The sequence below is a fragment of the Morone saxatilis genome, unplaced genomic scaffold, assembly GCF_004916995.1.
Source record: "Morone saxatilis isolate NCDOM2014 unplaced genomic scaffold, NCSU_SB_2.0 Contig8, whole genome shotgun sequence".
NCBI lineage: Eukaryota > Metazoa > Chordata > Actinopteri > Moronidae > Morone > Morone saxatilis.
Genome location: NW_023340257.1, coordinates 2,679,702 through 2,697,727, shown reverse-complemented (window position 1 = coordinate 2,697,727; position 18,026 = coordinate 2,679,702). Strand labels below are relative to the sequence as shown.

Below are 18,026 nucleotides of genomic sequence, written 5' to 3'. Positions count from 1 at the left end.
GCAATATGTACAATTATGACATTTAAACCTTTTATGATTGCATCTTGAGAATAGAGTATAATGGATTGACCTTGTTTAAGGTCAGTTTTTGAGAGACGGGAAAGATTCGAGGACAAGGGACGTTACCTGATTGTGTCAGATGGCGAAGCCGAAACCTTTGAAGAAAGGACATTGACAAGGAGATTACACACTTACTTTTTTCCACTCACACACATTCACACTACATTTCCCATGAACCATTAAATATCAGGTGCACCGGCAACAATTTTCAGTTTTGAAGGGCCCCAACGGACACCTTTATGTTAATTTTAGGTTGCACACTTTTTTTTTTTTTGGTCATTTTGGTCATTGTTTTTAATTTGTATAAAATTGAACACTCTCTATTCAATGTAAAAATACAGGAGTGGCTACTCAACAGTTATTCCGATGCCTGGATATCATTTATTGGCTGCTTCAACGTGTTGGCTCCTAACGAATTTTGTTCTTCTGATTCTGGCCGACCCGTCTTATTAGTAGTCCCACGTGTTGTTATACTGTAACTTCACTTTTTATATCCTAAAATTGTTACATTAGCATTTTTTGGTTAAACATTATGCCATGCAATACACTAGGCTCTTAACACAACGTGTCGATGTTGCCAAAAGTAACAGCCTCACAAGGCCTTTTTCTTTGTACATTTTCTTTTTAAAGGGTACTTTTCAACCAGTAATAACAGGCAACATCCAAACCAGTTTATTGCTACTATTATTCTTTTTTGTTTGCTTTATCTTAGCACTCTGCTTTTAAAATTACCATGCTGTTACCAACCACATTTCTAATTCTTCTTCGGTGGCAAATGAATCATTCCCACTGATGTTTATTTAGTCCCTGCAAAGGGAACACTTGGATGAATGATGCATTGCTTGCCCATCAACTTTATATACATAATGAGTTGGGAAAACTTATGTGAAAGCTGCACAGTACTGAATGAGTTAGCCTTTATATTATGCCTTTAACTTATTGCTTTTTCCCTCCATCTGCGCCAGCACGAGATACATTTTATGGAGAACAGGCAAAGCTTCAATAATTAACAATTCTAAAATAACATAGATGTGTACACTTAACAGTCTGCTGGGGTTTTTCTTTCTTTTTACCTTTATTCTTTTCAAAATCTGACTGTAGTGTGATTTTTTAAAAATTAATAAGGCATATAGGACTTGGTCCATATTTGGCTCAGACATGAGGATACCAGACACCCCATTTTAATCACAGAGCACACTGCGGCCTTCTGTTTGTTCATCTTGCCGAAGCAGAAGCAATTTGTTCATACTTTGCAGGAGATAGTCTCAGTCTGAAGCTTCAAAACAGAGACAATGAGAAGGTCTGACTAGTTTTCTTTTACTATTTCACAGAACCATTTTTATGAAGCATCGAGTTCAAGGTACAATCGCTTCTCCAAGGAACGTTTCTCCACCATGTGACAGGCGCAATCTATTCACTGAAGACTTTGAAGGTTTGCAAAAGTTCCTGATTTCTGACCTCTCCGAACCTTGTACGTGGTGTTTCTTTGGCACAAGGACAAAAATATGAGCTTGTTACATATTACGAAGCCCTACGTGCACTCTACCATTTCGCAGCAGTGTTTGTGGAGTCATCCCTTCTTGTTCATGGCAATGAAAAGAAGTGTGATGGACCATGTAAATGCAAAGTAGTGTTTATAGGGCAGCTTGGAAGAAGCCCAAGAAACGCCATTAAACTGGCAGGAAACATTGCTTTCTGTGTTCCTTGAGGCACTGCAAGGACCAAGAACAACTAAAAAAATACAGAATACAACAGGTCAAAAATCTAGACAAGGAAAATGAATTTGACCCGAAGGTACTGGCTTTTAAAACCATTGTACTGTGTTCTCACCATACGAATGTAATATAATTTTACTGTGGAATATCAGTTATATTTGTTTTGCCCCGCTACCAAGGTTAAACATCATGTGCTTCCACTGAAGGATGAAAACTGCAATTACTGAACACAGAAAGCATCCATTGTTCAATATTATACACTACAGGTGAATGCAGTTGTTATTTGGCATCACACATCAGGAACTCAAGGAAAAAAAATCAAGACAAAGCACTGGTTGTCCAAGGAGAAATATTCTGTTGATTTTATTATAGTGCTTTATCATTAGATAGATAAGACAAGTCACAGGTGTAGCAGCAGCATTACACACAGTAAAACAGTAACAACACAATTAAGTAAGGAGAACAACCTAGACATATATATAAAAAGCAATATAAAAAAAAAAATAAAAAAAATGTATAAAATGTATAAATAAGCTGTTATAATTGTGTAAGTAAAATAAAAATAAAGGTGCAGTGAACAGATAAAACATATAAGGTGCTGGAGACAGTATTATTTATGACCAGAGTTTAGCTGTATTGTACAGTGTGATGGTGCATGTGCAGGAGGAGCCTGTGAGAGAAGGTGCTCCGCTGTCTGACCACTGTGTGATGGAGAGGGTGCTGATCATTGTCTATGATGGATAACAGTTTATTCAGCGTTCTCCTCTCCACCACGGACTCAAAAGACTCCAGCCTGAGACCAAGTACAGAGCCAGCCTTCTTGATGATTTATCAGTCTGTTGGTGTCGCTGGCTCTGATGCTGCTGCCCAACACACAGCAGCAAAGAAAATGGCGCTGGCAACAACAGACTGGTAGAAGATCTCCAACATCTTGCTGCACACGTTGAAGGATCTCAGCTTCCTCAGGAAATAGAGTCTGCTCATCCCCTTCTTGTACACAGCCTCGGTGTTAGATTTCCAGTCCAGTCTGTTGTCGATCACCACTCCCAAGTATCTGTAGTCCTCCACCTCCTCCACCACCTCCCCCCTGATCCGTAGTGGCTGTGAAGGCATCCTCTTTTTCCTCCCAAAGTCGATCACCATCTCTCTGGTCTTGTTGACATTCAGCCTCAGGTGATTCTGTTCGGACCACTCTACAAAGTTGTCTACCAGTGTCCTGTACTCACCCTCATCTCCCCCTCTTATACACCCGACAACAGCTGAGTCGTCAGAAAACTTCTGCAGGTGACATGACTCAGAGTTGTACTGAAAGTCAGTGGTGTATAAGGTGAAGAGGAAGGGAGAAAGCACAGTTCCCTGTGGAGCTCCTGTATCACTGACCACCACGTCAGACAGGACACTGCCCATGATATGTTATACAGTGAGTCCTACAGTCCGTGTGGTGAAGCCTCAGTGGGTAATGTTGTTGCCTCACAGTGAAAAGCTCTTTTTGTGCAGTTTCATGGCAGTAGACATACAGTGTTTCTGCCATTGTCCCTGAGGCACTGACGGAAGATCTGGAGTTGTGGCTGCTGTTTACCTGCTCTCCCAAACAGTAGTAATTAATAATTAATAATTACTAATAATAGTAATTGCATGTTGCACTCTGCCCTGCTCTCCCAAAGTGTAATGAGACCTAACTATCCAGTGGAAGAATAATTCAGGTTTATTACAACTTGAATGTCAGATTGGTAGATTTGTCCATCCTCTATAACATTTATGATAACACTGAACTCTCCAACGTCATTGCTGAGATCGACACATTGCTACAGCAAGGTCTGCATCAGGAAATCTGCCACTGACTTTGAGTGTAATGTTATTATTTCTGATAGAGAGGATAGGCGAATGTACAAAAAGAAGTCCCAAGTTGTTAGAAAACAGAATTATGATAAAGAATTATTTTCAGTCAGTTATTCTGGCAATTCTTTTCTTCATTAATGGATAAATAGTTTGGACTTGGTCTGAAAAATAGTGAGAAATACCCATCACCCATCGCCTATGTAAACCTAGGTGCGTATTTAGTTTGAAACTCGACTGTTAATGTTACAATTAGAGGAAAACTAGTAAACTGTAGTCAATTTGTGCTGTCCTGGAAAGGATTTGTTAAAAAAAAGGGAACCCTGTGTAAGCTGTGATGACACAGTTAAAGGTTCCCTGTGGAGTGACCTCTATTGGCACTATGGAGCAGGTGTTTCCTGTGCAGGGTCTTGATGCACTTTCCTACTAATGATTGCACAATATTCCAGTGATCAACAGGTGAAAGATGTGGAGCAATGTGCCAAAAAGGGCAGGGAAGAAGAAGACTGCAAGCCCGTAAACAATTCAGTATTTAAAATGCTTTTTAAAAATCTCTGAAACAACCAAAGTGCCTAAGAGATGGAAATGTCCATCCTTTCTCCTCAGCAGACATGCTGGCAGTGACCTTTGACCTTTCTTGCATAACCATACCAAACTCTCAATGCACTGGGTGTTTTTTCTGGATATTTCTGACATTTTCTGAACTTCATAACAACCAAGAGCAATAAATCTTACACCGTTAATGTGTCATCATTAAATCTGCTGCATGTGCTTTTCCTAGCTGGGAAATATTTAGAAAACCTCTGCTCCATTATGAGCATCAACACTACATTTATTACCCTGACACTTTGGTTTTGCTTTCCAGGGTTACAACAGCCACTCAGATGAAGACGACCCAGAGAGGATACAGATGATGATCCAGAGAGCTATTGCAGACGCTGACTGGATTCTTGATAAAGTAAGGATGAGGGCCTTTTGAAATTCCAGTTGATGCACAAATAAATACACACTGCAGTTTTGACTTCTCTTTTTGATTCACAGTATAGCAAGAAGAAGTGACATCCATGATCCATGAACGTGTCCTCCCTGGGTTTGGCACTGTGTGACACTGCAGCCCCTGACTGAAGTGGTAATGGATGTACTGTCTGAGTTCTCATTGTTGTGGGGACGTGAACCCTGTGGGTGAACAGCCATGATGAAGCAACGTCTGACGAGAGGCCTCACGACTCATGGACTGTATGGACTGCACTGTGTACAATGACAGTTCACTGTAATGTTAAAGTCTACATACTGTTCATTGACTGAAATATGTACTGCTTTTCTTTTTAGATAAATTATTTATCAGTAATTAAAGCCTAGTTGTCCTATTTACAGTGTATCCTCAACTTGCAGTTACATTTTAGACATGAACTGATTCTCATGAGACTAACCTTCAGTTTTTCAAAATCACCACCTTTCAGAGTAACAAATGGTAAGGCGTCCGGTCCGTAGGACATTCTGCTGTGAAAGGAACTGAGTAAGAATTCTTATTTAATTTTATTGGTGAAGTGCGATGAAAAAAGGGTGATTTAACACAGAAAGAAAACCAATGATGAAACAATGGGATAAACCTTACATTACTAGGACTCTCAGAAAGGCAAAAGTAAGGGACAGGCATGGGGTAATATATATTGGTTGCTGTGTTTTAGCTGTTTGTGTGGGTGGGGGTTTGTCTAAACAAAAGCAAAGAAAAAATAGTACTAATAATAATACCAATATGACTGCTAATGATGACAATAACAGAAAGAAAGATGGGGAAACGAGGAAAAGAAGAGCAGATGTATAAAGGTTACAGGGAGGCATTTTTTTTGCCTGTTACAAGGGATTGATTGAGGTTCTGTTTGAATTCAAAAGGTCAAAAGTCAGTCCACCACTCAGAGCTAGGAGGGAGAGGAGAGTCCTGAGCTGGAGTCCAGAGGGGTCCTCTACCCTCCATAGATACTCCATTATACACTGATATCCGTTTGTTTTAGCCTCTAGAGAACAATCCCAACTCAAGGTTTTCTTACTGGCATTTTATTAAAGGTCCAGTGTGTAACATTTAGGAGGGTCTGTTGGTAGATGGAATATTCCAGGTATGTTTTTGTTTTGGAGAGGGGGTCCTCTCCTCCAGAGTAAACCGTGTTGAACCTCCATGTTTCTACAGCAGCCCAGAATGGACAAACCAAACACTAGCCTTAGATAGGGCCTTTCATGTTTGGCCACCACAGTTTCTCCACCAGTTTCTTCTACATGTTTGGAAGTCTGCTATTCAGGTGGTTGCAATCTGCAGCTTCACCACTAGGTGCCACTGAATCCTACACACTGGACCTTTAACCCAACATGGATGTAAAGTTATTTTTAATTTATTTTTAACATCTACGATTCCATGATGACTGGGAAAACTTGTGCCGAGGAAGATCATGTGATGTGATTAAAAACTCCAGAACAGCTTCTAATCAACCCTGTGGTGAGAATGTTTTGCCAAACTACAGAGGAAACAGAAAGACTCCAATTTGGGAGATATTGCCAGACACTATAGTTTTCTATTCTCCATCTCCCCAGCTGTTAAAGTAAAAAGAAATGGTACTGAAACATGACAAACCGTGGACCTACTTTATGTAAATAGGCTTATTTAGCTACTGTCAGCTCTGTAAAACATCGACATGGAGATACAGAATCTTTCAGTCCATGACTTGCTGAACGTTTTATTACCTGTGTGTGCATGAGGACCACCCAACAGTATCAAAGCTTACTAACTTACCTAATCTGTATTGAAATTTTTATTTTGCTCACCCACCCCTGCAACATCTTGACAGCAAAAATGACACATTTTATTGTGCAATATAATACAGTATTTATTCAAGTATAATCCTTTGTTATCTAAATTAATACATCAAAGACAATGATACACATAACAGATAGAAAGAGGAAAGGTATTTGAAAAGAAGATAATGTATTCCTCTTGTGCTTTGCCCTCTAACTGGCTGTACCAGAAGAATGGAAATCAAATCAGGATGTCAACGTTTTTTCTATTTTCTAAAACCATAATGTATGTACAGGTGCATGCACATGCAGTATTTCAATTAATACAAAACGTAGTAAAACTAGATATACAGAGTAATTCTTCAGTATAAATAGTATAAATAATATTCATTTGTATAAATAGCTCGATCTTCTTTAATGTTGGTCTGAGATGTTGAGACATTTGGTGTGAAGCCAACTTCATGTTCCAAATATATTCAAGCTCACAACACTGTAAACTGTCACACCAGCTGACCGGGGTGGTGACCACTACGGTGGTGAGCCGGCTCTGTGTGTAAAGAGGAGGTGTGGATGTTTTAGGATGATGTTGGAGCTTTTGGGATTGCTTCAGAAAGAAAGAGTTGCAGCAGAGTAATTCTCTGAAGGGGTCATCGCCCAGAGAAAACAGGACAGGCACTCTGGAAACGTGGTCGCAGACGTCGTACATTTTCCGCTGTCTCAGTTACGTCCTCACTTCTGCAGAATAAACTGGTCGATGAACTCGTTCTGCTCTGACTCCACTTTGGACAAGGCTTCATACTCAATGCGATATCTGAAACAAGGAAATGTAACAAAGCCAGCTGTAAGCAAGCAAAATAGCAAAAAAAGAAAAAAACAGTCGGTCACTTGCATGAAATGTGACCACGAGTGCTATGTAGTAAACACTGTAGAGCTGCGACTAACGATTATTTTCATTATCCATTAATCTGTTCATCATTTTCTTGATCAATCGATTAGTTGTTTGATCGGTTCATTCAGATGATTATACACTAATGAAAACATAGCTATGAATGTAATATTCCATTACTGACAATAAATCCTCCTAAATGTTACACACTGGACCTTTTAACACATACGATAAATAAAAAGTCAGTTGCTATTTCACTGACTAAAATGTAGATTTTATTTAACATTAAGGCCATGACAGACATGTAGTGACTTATCACAGTTTTCATTATTTACTGTTCCAAACCGACTTTCTTCACCAGAGAGCATTATGTAATGCAGACTACAGCACATGACTGTTCTATATTTTTATTAAATTGAACTGTCAAATGTCAGTTTGGTCGGGTTTGCATTTGTACTTCAACCAGATGGGAGTGGCAAGAGCTGGATGTTCCAACCATTTATCCATTACTTTCAGTGATCTAGTTCTAGTTTATCCATTACTTTTAGCTAACCAAAGCTGTGCTGTTGTGCCAGATATGGCACAGTGGCAAGAATGGGGAAACCTGCTTAAATAGAGTACACACAGCAGGTGTGAAGCTGAAACTATCACCTGATAATCAAATAGTGGCAGCTGCTGTGGTAACAGTTCTTGTCGAGATAAGTTTAAGTGGACTGGAAACAGGCAAGTATCACCTAGGGCAACATTATAAACATCTTAAACCACTGGCCGTTAGGGTTTACACAACCATCATTCAAGCCAAACTTTTAATTGACCTTTGGACAGCTTTTAATTGTTGGCTAAGACAGTATAATACTGTTACTGCTGTAATAGTGCTGTTGGTACATGTGGAACGAGCCATTAATTCAGCAGTGAAATGTACTTATTTTGTGTGCTGAATTTAAATGGACAGGAAACCATGACCTCCACCCTCGCACTTTTACCTCTCAAGCTGCATCTTCTTCTCGGCTATGAGAGCCTGAAGCTGCTGCTGCTGAGCCTCTCTTTGCTTTGCCACTGACTTCAGCAGGTTCCTGGCTCCAATTGCCTGATGGAGAAGAACACAGGATGATTACTGCAATACGGTGCTGCTCTTGTGATACTATACAGTATACCTGTGGCAACTAAGGTGGATGGGTTCAAGAGTTCAACCACATACAGGGGTTCCAAGCAGCTTTAGCATATTGACAACGTCCCCTGCAACAGCCAACTAAAAGCAGCTTCAAATGCCAAGCTTACCTTCATCTTTTCAGTCTCCGCTTCTTTTGCCAACTCATCCACAAGCTCAATTAGACCTCCCACTATCTTCTGAAACTGGCCAATTTCTGCAAAGGATAACACATATTTGTACATCCTGTTGGGGCTGTCGATGTTGGACTTAATGGACTTGACAAACTACCCAGTGCTTACTGTCCACAAATTCTTTACACTCCTCCTTGAGCTCTGAGGTCTTCTGGCTGACGTCAGGCTCCAGTACCCGTAGCTTGTTGAGCTCATCAAAATAAAAGCCTGCCTCGGCTAATGGGTCTTTAGCCATGGCCGCAGGGCCTGTCACAGAGGAGACAGAGAGGATGAGGGATGAAGAACAGAACAGAGAAAACTAACAGAGTTCAAATATAGCTTGCTACCCAGTGAGAAGAAAGGAGCAATGTCTGTTAGATAACTTTACACTGAAATCAACAGGCTTACAGCTTGATAACTTAATGCTGACAAGTGGTTTGCTATCAGACTATCACACTGCTGACAGTGTGTCTGTATCTGCAGTCTGCTGGCTGCTAATGTTAACATATGGCCAACTTGCTGATGCAAAATAAACATTTCATTGAACTCTGACCTCGATAGGAGGCCACCATATGGCAAGACGAGCCAGTGCTTCGTTATGACATGTACCTTTATTCAATAGAGCTTTAATAAAACGTAACATTAGCTAGTTAAGCGTTAGTGAGACACACAGCTATAACAGCTAACGTTAGGTGTCCTCTAAAGATATCTGCTTTATCTGAACATTAGCTAGCTTATCAAGTATGTTACCGTTAAGATAATGGCCTAACTTCACAAAATTAATATCACGGTAAACAGTAGTCTAAAAAGGTTGAAACAGCATCGAATAGTTAAAACGGTTCACATACTTGCAGGTGTTTTTCCCGTCTGACCTAAAATGACTTCAATTAACTCAGCTAGTAGCTAGTTAGCTAACGTTAGCTGCATTTCGCCAAAAGCTAGTTGGACAGCGACTTAAAGCACACACTACCCACGTTAAGGTTAATCAGGTTCCGCAGATAGCCAACGCTATATTAAACCATATCCAGCTACTGTAGAGACAGAAAGCTGTATATTTTACCTGTTCCAACCGCTATCGGAGTTACCGCAGATGGCTCTGTGTTGTGTGTCTATGTGGCACAGCAAGTAAACCATGAGCCAGAGCTCCTCCTCCGCCCGCTGCCAGGGAAACCGAATGCTGCGGCCCGTGTTTGTGTTTGTAGAGTACAGATAGCTCAGTTTCATTTGAGGGGCTTTTACTTTGAAAATAAACCGGAAACATTTTTACCGTAATAACGACTGCATAAAACTAAGCAAAACATTCAGATAGGCAGTCTGTAGTGGACAGTGTTGGGCTAGTTACTCAAAAATAAAAAATAAGAAATAAATATAAAAATATTATTACTGTATTATTAGTAGTAGTAATTAGTTACTGCTTAAGACTATTAGTGGACTTTATCAACTCAAAGCATGAAAAGACAACCTCCTTGCCCATAAACTCTACATACACTATGTGTCAGAACTTAGAAGCATGTAAGCTTCTGTGTTGTCTGTCCTTTTAATTCATATGATTTATAACCTAAACCAATGGTTTTCTTTATGTTATTTATAATAATCTTTTTATTAATGAAAATACTGGCAGGGTACAATTGTTCTGTTTTGATTTACATATTGTCTCATTTTGACTTACTGTAACTATTTTTCAACCCCTTTCACCCTTCTTTTTCGTTTTACATAAGTAAAACCTGCAACAGTTCTTTTTCCACCAGTGGTCTCTGTTCTACTCCAGCAGTGCCAGCAACATGATCCTGATAACTCAGTAAAGTTGCTTCTTGGAATGGACCTCTGTCCTGACCGTAGCTTTATTCCATTAATAGGCTCCATCGTAGGCCCGGGAGGAACCAAGTGAAAGATGCACCGATGCAAAAGGATACAAAAAGGTTCAAATTATTTTATTCTCTTAGAGTCTGCCCATCCCTTCTTGTGAATGAGGAATTTTCCCAAAATTAAAAGTAATGGTACAAAAAAATAACAGCCTTTTCCTTACCTTCCAAACATATATAAAAAAATAATCATAATGTTGCACTAAAATAGTCTGGTATACATATAGTGATAAAATAAATGACAGCCCGTTTCTTCTAGTTCACAGAAAATACAAGAATATTCAATATAAAATTTTAATGTTTTTGATTTTTTTTTCTGGATATATTAGATGCATGATAACCTCTTTAACTTTATTACTAAGACATTTCCCCCAGTAATCAATTCTGGCAATTCATTTTCTCCACAGAGTGAAGTCCAAAAGAAGCTCTCCTGGGGATAGAGTGATTCCCAATGTAACCCGCAATGCCTGTCACTGACTGGTGAGGGCAGCAGTATGTTTCGCAACGTACCGCCTGCTGTAAACTCATTGGAAGAAGAAGAAGAAGAAGGAGAGAGTTCAACTTTACATACTTTTTTTTTTTTTTTTTTTACAAATCAAATCTTTGATACTCTTGTGGATTTCTGTCTCGCGGCGATAAAGGCAAAGTGAACTAGCCATACGGTGTTCGGTTATCTGACAACACGTAACGACAGCACGGAGAGGTCGGTAAGTAAACGTCAAAGTCCGTAAACTGATGCCCCGCTACGTGTTGTTCACTGGTGGATGTAGCTGGGGACGATAACGTCACGTACTCCATTGAAAAATCTGGCAATTTAATGTGGCTTTTCTTTACACAGCTGAAGAACTTAAAGATTTTACGTTATAAAAAAAAGGCGGTTTTTGTTCAATACAAAAAGAACAACTCAGATTGTGATACATTTTCGACTTCTAGAATAGGCCAGTATGTCTGATTGTGCTGCATTCGTATTGAAAGTTTGGCCACCCTTTTCAACATTAGCTAGCAATTAGCAAAACACACCCACGCAGGAAGTAGCGGTAAGGTTAACAGAGTGACGCAAAGCGAATATAGCATAATTACAGTAATATTTTGTTGTAATACAGCACAGTGGTGGAGTGTCTATAAGACGAATTGACCAGAAGACCGTATATATTATCACTTACTAAAGTAGTGTTATACAGTGTTAGGGCTTTTGCCTACTAACAAGAACATATTAAAACGGGCATTTTTTTAAAGGGAGTTCGGTCTACATACGACCTAACAGCACACGAGAGCTAATTCCGAGCTTGTTGTTGACTCAGTAATAGTTAGCTAACTAAGATAGCTGTTAATTTAGGTAACAGCGAGTTCACTTACTATATTTAATGTGTTTGGTTATTTATTATTCACCGGTCAGGTCTCTTTCTATGGATACTTTATAGAGATTTGGCGTGTAGCTAAGAGTTTAAGACAAGCTATCAAAATAAAGCAGTTAGCAGACAGCTATTTAAAGTCATAACCCTAATCTTCGTTTGCTACCACTGCTGTACATCATATATTAACACAATTTAAGCATTTAATGTGGTACTCAACGCTGTCACACTCATTCTGTTAAACTGAGCTGTGGAAATCTGGTAGAGATTGCATCTGAAAAAATTATATTTCAAGATAAATGAGCTTCCTGCCGTTTTACTCATTGATATGTGCCCCCTCCCTGCCCCTCTAGTTTCTGCCCAGCCACATTCCATTTAATGGGAAGGGGAGCTGAGGAAAAGATAACAGTGGGGTAGGTGGCTTCCACTGTTGTGATACTCGCCTCCGGCCACTGGGCGTCCTGCTTTACCAGTTAAACAGTCTTTATCAGCGTTGACCTTTTCTGGGTAGCTCCATATGAATTTTTAGCTCCTGATGTGTTTTGCCAGGAATGATTTGGAGCAGTGAGAGGTTGTGGCGGCCTCATCAGTAGCTGTCACCACGGCGGGGGACCTTCGGACCTCCGTCTGCAGGGTGGTCATCTACCTCCAAAGGGACATGTCCGGGGACAGCTGCCTGCCCCAACATCACACCCAGTCCGACTGCACCTCGCCAACCCCTCCTCTGGCCTGTCCCAAGACCAAGACCTGCAGTTATCGAGGAGCGGTGGGCCTGGGCAACAAGTATGTCCGACTCAACGTGGGCGGGAACCTGTTTTACACCACACTGCAAGTGCTGACCAGGCAGAACTCCATGCTGAAAGCCATGTTCAGTGGAAAGAAGGAAGTGTTCACTGATAAAGAAGGTAAGCCGTCTCTGAACACCAATCTGTGAAACTAGCATTATTACCATCACAGGTTAAAATTCAACACAGCAACCTTTAACAGTGACTGTTCAGAGTGTCAGGACTGATGCCTGATGACTGTCTGTATACTGTAAACACTCTTCGCTGATACTTTCATGATATATTTTTGTAAATATGATTACAAATGTCTTATCCACCCCTACTGTAAAACACACTTGTTGCTCATCATGATCACAACAGTCTAACTAAGAATGATTGAGCTAATAGACCTTATTTCACAGCAGCTGTTTTGACATGAATTAGTAGGGTAAACACAGGTGTTACCAGTGGTACTAATTAAGGTTCTGTTCCATTCGGGTTGAACAGAGTCAGGGTGCTGCTATTGTGAATGTTGGCTCACTGGAAAGGCTTTGCTACACTAAATGGAACAGAACCAGTTACCTAATGTTTCTGTAGTGGTGACCAAACATCAGAAATATTCATATTATCAGTTTGAATTCAACTAAAAGCTCCCTGACCCAAACTTCTTTTAAGAAATCTCACATATTTACAATTCCTAACGTGTGTGTAACAACACGAGCTAAAGAGCATCATATAGCATCAAAATAACCCATAAAGGTAAACTGTACTCAGTACAAACATTTTATCAGCTCAGCGTGCTCAGCCTCTGTTCCAAAGAGTGAGGGAATGAGAGGCAGTCCAATTCAGTAATGAATATTTTTCGCTAAAATAAGTGCTGGTTGGCGGATCAGATAAACATGCCAAACGGAACAGACTCATAACACCTTTAATTCACTGTCTGTTATGTGTGTGTCAATATCTGAGGAGATTTTTCAGCTGTTATCAAAGTAACCGCCTAGTTCACTCTTTGCTGTCTGGTGCCGAAGAGAGAGGAGCTACCAGTGTCTGCTTTCATTGGCTGTAGCTCATTGCATGGCTCTCCCAGTTCTCTCCGACATGACCAGATATTTAACCTGCTAGATATTTGTCTGGCATTGGCGATGCATCGGCGAGCTCTTGTAAGGCCTGCGGGTCCTCCTCACAGGAGCGAGCGCGTGTGCCACCACAGTGTTTTTCACCAATGACTTAGATGTATGCATTTTCAACATGTTCTGTACTGTCCATTCAGGTTGGATCCTGATCGACCGCAATGGGAAACACTTTGGCAGTATCCTGTGCTACCTGCGTGACGGCACAGTCACCTTACCCAAAGGTCGTCAGGCTGTCCAGGAGCTGCTGGCTGAGGCAAAGTATTACCTCATCCAGGGCTTAGTGGAGCTTTGTCAAAACACCCTGCAGGTCAGTCACACAGACACTGAAACATGGAGAAAAGACTAAATACCAGACACTAGATAGTAAGAGATACATTTAGTTTAATCACACTAATTAAACATAAAATGAGTTCACTCAAAAAGAAAATAACTTTGTATGTGATCTTATTTCAGATCACAAGCATGCAGTGATTCCCTGAGAAATTCAGGCCATAAGTCACTTTATTGTAGTGCATTCATTTATTCGTAACATTCTTCAAAATAAGTATATAACAAAAGCAATACACTGCCAACTCAATGTAGGCAATACTTTGGCACAAATGAAACCTGTTTTGCAAGAAAATCTCTGCAGGCCTTAAAGGTCAGTGACAAAGAATACTTCCAAAGCACAGTGGACATTGGTGCAGCATTTCAAAACTAATTGGGAGATGAAAGCAAAACTTCAGTACACCCTTGATGTTAAGTGGCTCTTTTCAAATGAATAGTCCAAGGGAGTAAGGAGTTCCAGGAACCTAAATGAGGATCTAGATCAAGAGTTAAGGCCCTTTTGTGTATTTCGTAGCATTTCCACTGCATCTGAAGAAAAGTTTAAGATACAATATTTACCCATGATAAGACCACAACACAGTCAGTTCTTGTATTTTACTGCTGTGCAGCTGTTTGACATTTGAAAGGATGTTGGAATGGAGACACTGATCTGCTGAATATCATCATCAGTTCTGTTTTTAGTACTGGATGTAACTACTTTTCCTACTTTCCTACCTTCCTCACTTGTTCATAATCTTATTTTCCCCATTTCTTAAATTCTTATTTGTTCTATTGTCGGCTGATTAAGAAGTTGGTTACATAACTTTGTTCAAATGTCAACATCCAAAACAAAAACCCCATTACTTCCTGATACCTGTGACAGCCAGTGTTTACTTTTGTCTTTAGACTTGACTAATCAGTGATTGTCAGCATTTAAAACTATCAGGTAGTTCCTGAGCTCCTAAACAGGTTTGTGACATATGACAACATATTTTACAGTGAAAGGTTAGAGATTTTATCAACCAGTAAACATTTTCAGTTCTGTTATACAGTAGATATTCACAACTCTGGTTCTTTGAAGCCGTAGGTGGCAGTATCACAAATCGGTGACTGGAACTGCTTTCAGGCAGAGGGTTTACAGGATATTTTCCTCAGCGTGATGAAGTGCCATGCCAGGTATTTAATTCACTGGATTAGCTGAACAAAGATCATGTTTCATTCATGATTCACCAGACTTTGGTGATCTCTAATGTTTCCCTTTAATGCCACCAGGAGGTTAGCTGTTTCACTTATCCAGGTAAATATCTCAACAGCTATAAGATAGATGCAAACTGTGGTACAGACATTCACTCTTCCCTGACAATTTGTCCAAACAACTTAGATTCCCAGACTTTTCATTTGTTGTAGTGTTAATTAGCTAATGTTAGCATTAGGGTTGGGTACCAAACTTGGTACTTTTAAGGGTACTAACTGAATTACGTCGGTACTATCGATTCACGTTAAATCAATCGGCGCCAATTTTTGCTACCTGAGAGCGCACATGGGTGAGAGGTAGAGTATAGAGGGAAAGCGCCAAGCTTGTTCAAGTCGCAGTGTGTCAGGGCACACAGACTGTGAAATGCAAAATGTAAAGCTGGTCTGGGCAACACGTACAAGCTGAAGAAACAGCACAAGCTGAAAAGTGTACCATTGGGTTATCTTATCCCTGGTACCGGTATCAGTTCTAATGTGAACGATACCCAACAGTAGTTAGCATGCTAGCCTGCTAAGGTCAGATGTCTACTAAACATCAGCATGTTAGCATTGTCATTGTGAGCGTGTTAGTATGCTGATGTTAGCATTTAGCTCAAAGCCCAGCTGTGCCTAAATACAGCCTGACAGAGCTGCTGGCATGGCTTGAGTTATATAAAAAATGTTTTATTAGGCGATTGAACAAAAAATATATTTTATCACAAATAAAATACAATGTACAATGATAGATGAGTTCATCCATATTGTATCTAAGAATCCCTTCAGTCTACAGTTCATGGTTGTCAGTGCTTTGGTGTGTTTGCTGCAGTAGTGAGTTCTATTCACCTCTACAACAGAGCCTCTTGGTGCACATGTGATTTGCTGTGGACCATAGTGTGTCTCTAGGCTGTGGTAGCAGTACAGGTATGCATCACACTGACAGGTTCACAGGGATGTCTGCCAGGCTGACTAGGTTTACACATCCTTCGGTTTCCAGGACGACAGCAGAAACACGCTGAATTCTAAGCTCACCGACTGGAACTCGTTCTCCATCATGTCCAGTAGTTTATGAATGAACAGCACACCACCTGCCTGCTCTGACGTCCACTACATGCTCTGTGTAAGCAGCAGGCCGAGATTACACTATAACACCTCCTACCATATTATGCATCTCATGTTAACATCTGTGTGTAAGAGTTAGAGGTCCATATTGAAAAATATCTTATCTATATCAATACAATATTATGATATAATACTACGTTCCACCAACCTAGCTTGTCTCAAAATTCCATACCTGTCATAACTGTGTTGGAAATGCGTAGGTAGCAGGGTGAACCAAGCTGTACCAAGAGGTGTAATCTGCATTTGCCTGGTGTAAACCTACCTCACCAATGGATGCACATTTTGGTCATTTTGTGAGCAAAAATAATGATTAAAATCTGTTTATAGACTCATTTTAATGTGGCTTTTACCCATTTTAAAACATTGCACCTGGCCTTTAAGACACTATATCTATCCATGATACTTTTAACTCCCAGGGTTTGTTGGTTTGTGATTGACAGGGCAATAAGGAGCAACCCCTGTGTGTTATACCTGTGGTCACATCGAGTAAGGAAGAGGAGAGGCTCATCCAGTCTTCCAGCAAGGTAAATGCACACCATGGCTGGAATTTCTTTCTTTCTTATGAAACTGGAATTAGCGAAAATAGCATCTCCCCCAAGTTAGATCCTGTTCCTGTGCTATGTGGCAACCAGAAATATACAACTAAAACGGCATCAATATGCTCTTGATCCCCTTTTCATGGGATTTGTTTTAATAATTGAAAGGTATAATAACATTAGTCGTATCCTTTAATCTCATTTAGTAGCTATTCAAACATTTGCTTCTTCTTTCATGTGAAGGCACTTTCATAGGAGTATGAGTTTCCTCTCTCTCATAGTATTCCTGCCAAATGGATTATGTCTACTTGAAGTGAATTCATAGTTTGTGCCTTTTGATAGTGAAGCAATGATGTGATCAGTTTTCTTCCCTCTGTTAGCCTGTGGTGAAGCTGGTGTACAACAGAAGCAATAACAAGTACTCCTACACCAGGTAAGGAAGCCTTCCTCCAGAGGCCCGACTGCCTTCGTCATTACAAAGATAATTGATTATTTCTTCCTCAGAGTGCATGCTGAGGGAAGCACTGATTTTTCGAGCTAATAAAGTAATGAGCTACAGGCCACAGAGTGGAGTAAATGATGAAGCACTTCTTCTCCACATCAGCTTGCTTTTGTCTCGATAGCAACTCGGACGACAACCTGCTGAAGAACATAGAGCTGTTCGACAGGCTGTCTCTCAGCTTCAACGGCCGCGTCCTCTTCATCAAAGATGTGATTGGGGACGAGATCTGCTGCTGGTCCTTTTATGGTCAGGGTCGGAAGCTGGCTGAGGTCTGCTGCACCTCCATCGTCTACGCCACAGAGAAGAAGCAGACCAAGGTGAGGATGAGTTAGGCCGCGTTCAGACCGACTTCAGCAGTAGATAGAACACGATGAAAGGTCATTAAAGGTATCAATACTCCTTGGTAGTCACAGTTATTTGATCCAAAGTCTGACTAAAAACTAAAACTAGGACAGAGTAGCTACTAAAAGTCTGTATTGTTCTATATTAACTTCTGACACAACCTTTGACACACACACACACACACACACACACACGGTGTGGAAGGTGTGTACAGTGCCGTGCAAAAGTATTCACCCCCCTTGGCATTTTTCGTGTTTTGTTGCCTCACAACCTGGA

At 40.4% G+C, this 18,026-nt stretch overlaps 2 protein-coding genes across 4 annotated transcripts in view; one reads left to right on the top strand and one right to left on the bottom strand.

Annotated features, from left to right (window-relative positions):
- Window positions 1–6,443: 6,443 nt before the first annotated feature.
- Window positions 6,444–9,818, bottom strand: ift20 (intraflagellar transport 20 homolog (Chlamydomonas)). The gene is made up of 5 exons (XM_035679823.1): window positions 9,662–9,818; window positions 8,731–8,868; window positions 8,560–8,645; window positions 8,265–8,368; window positions 6,444–7,206 (listed from the first exon to the last, which is right to left on the bottom strand). Exons 2-5 carry the CDS (start codon window positions 8,855–8,857, stop codon window positions 7,125–7,127), a joined length of 399 nt encoding a protein of 132 aa, XP_035535716.1. The 5' UTR covers window positions 8,858–8,868; window positions 9,662–9,818; the 3' UTR covers window positions 6,444–7,124.
- A 1,176-nt stretch (window positions 9,819–10,994) lies between these two features.
- tnfaip1 (tumor necrosis factor, alpha-induced protein 1 (endothelial)) overlaps window positions 10,995–18,026 on the top strand; it is an 8,448-nt gene continuing 1,416 nt past the window's right edge. The window contains exons 1-7 of one of the 3 annotated variants that reach the window (XM_035679821.1): window positions 10,995–11,170; window positions 12,169–12,228; window positions 12,365–12,720; window positions 13,850–14,019; window positions 16,811–16,894; window positions 17,287–17,339; window positions 17,530–17,725. In XM_035679821.1, coding sequence (XP_035535714.1) covers window positions 12,474–12,720; window positions 13,850–14,019; window positions 16,811–16,894; window positions 17,287–17,339; window positions 17,530–17,725 — 750 coding nt within the window. In that variant the 5' untranslated portion in view covers window positions 10,995–11,170; window positions 12,169–12,228; window positions 12,365–12,473. Of the gene's footprint in view, window positions 11,171–11,484; window positions 11,501–12,168; window positions 12,229–12,364; window positions 12,721–13,849; window positions 14,020–16,810; window positions 16,895–17,286; window positions 17,340–17,529; window positions 17,726–18,026 lie in introns of those variants that run through there. The other 2 variants (XM_035679822.1, XM_035679820.1) reach the window with 2 other exon arrangements.

Coding starts and splice junctions, on each gene's coding strand:
- ift20 (XM_035679823.1), bottom strand. CDS start 8,857: ATGGCTAAAGACCCATTAGCCGAGGCAGGCTTTTATTTTGATGAGCTC. Junction 8,646..8,730: donor GTGTAAAGAATTTGTGGACA/GTAAGCACTGGG, acceptor TATCCTTTGCAG/AAATTGGCCAGTTTCAGAAG. Junction 7,207..8,264: donor AAGAAGATGCAGCTTGAGAG/GTAAAAGTGCGA, acceptor TCCTTGTTTCAG/ATATCGCATTGAGTATGAAG.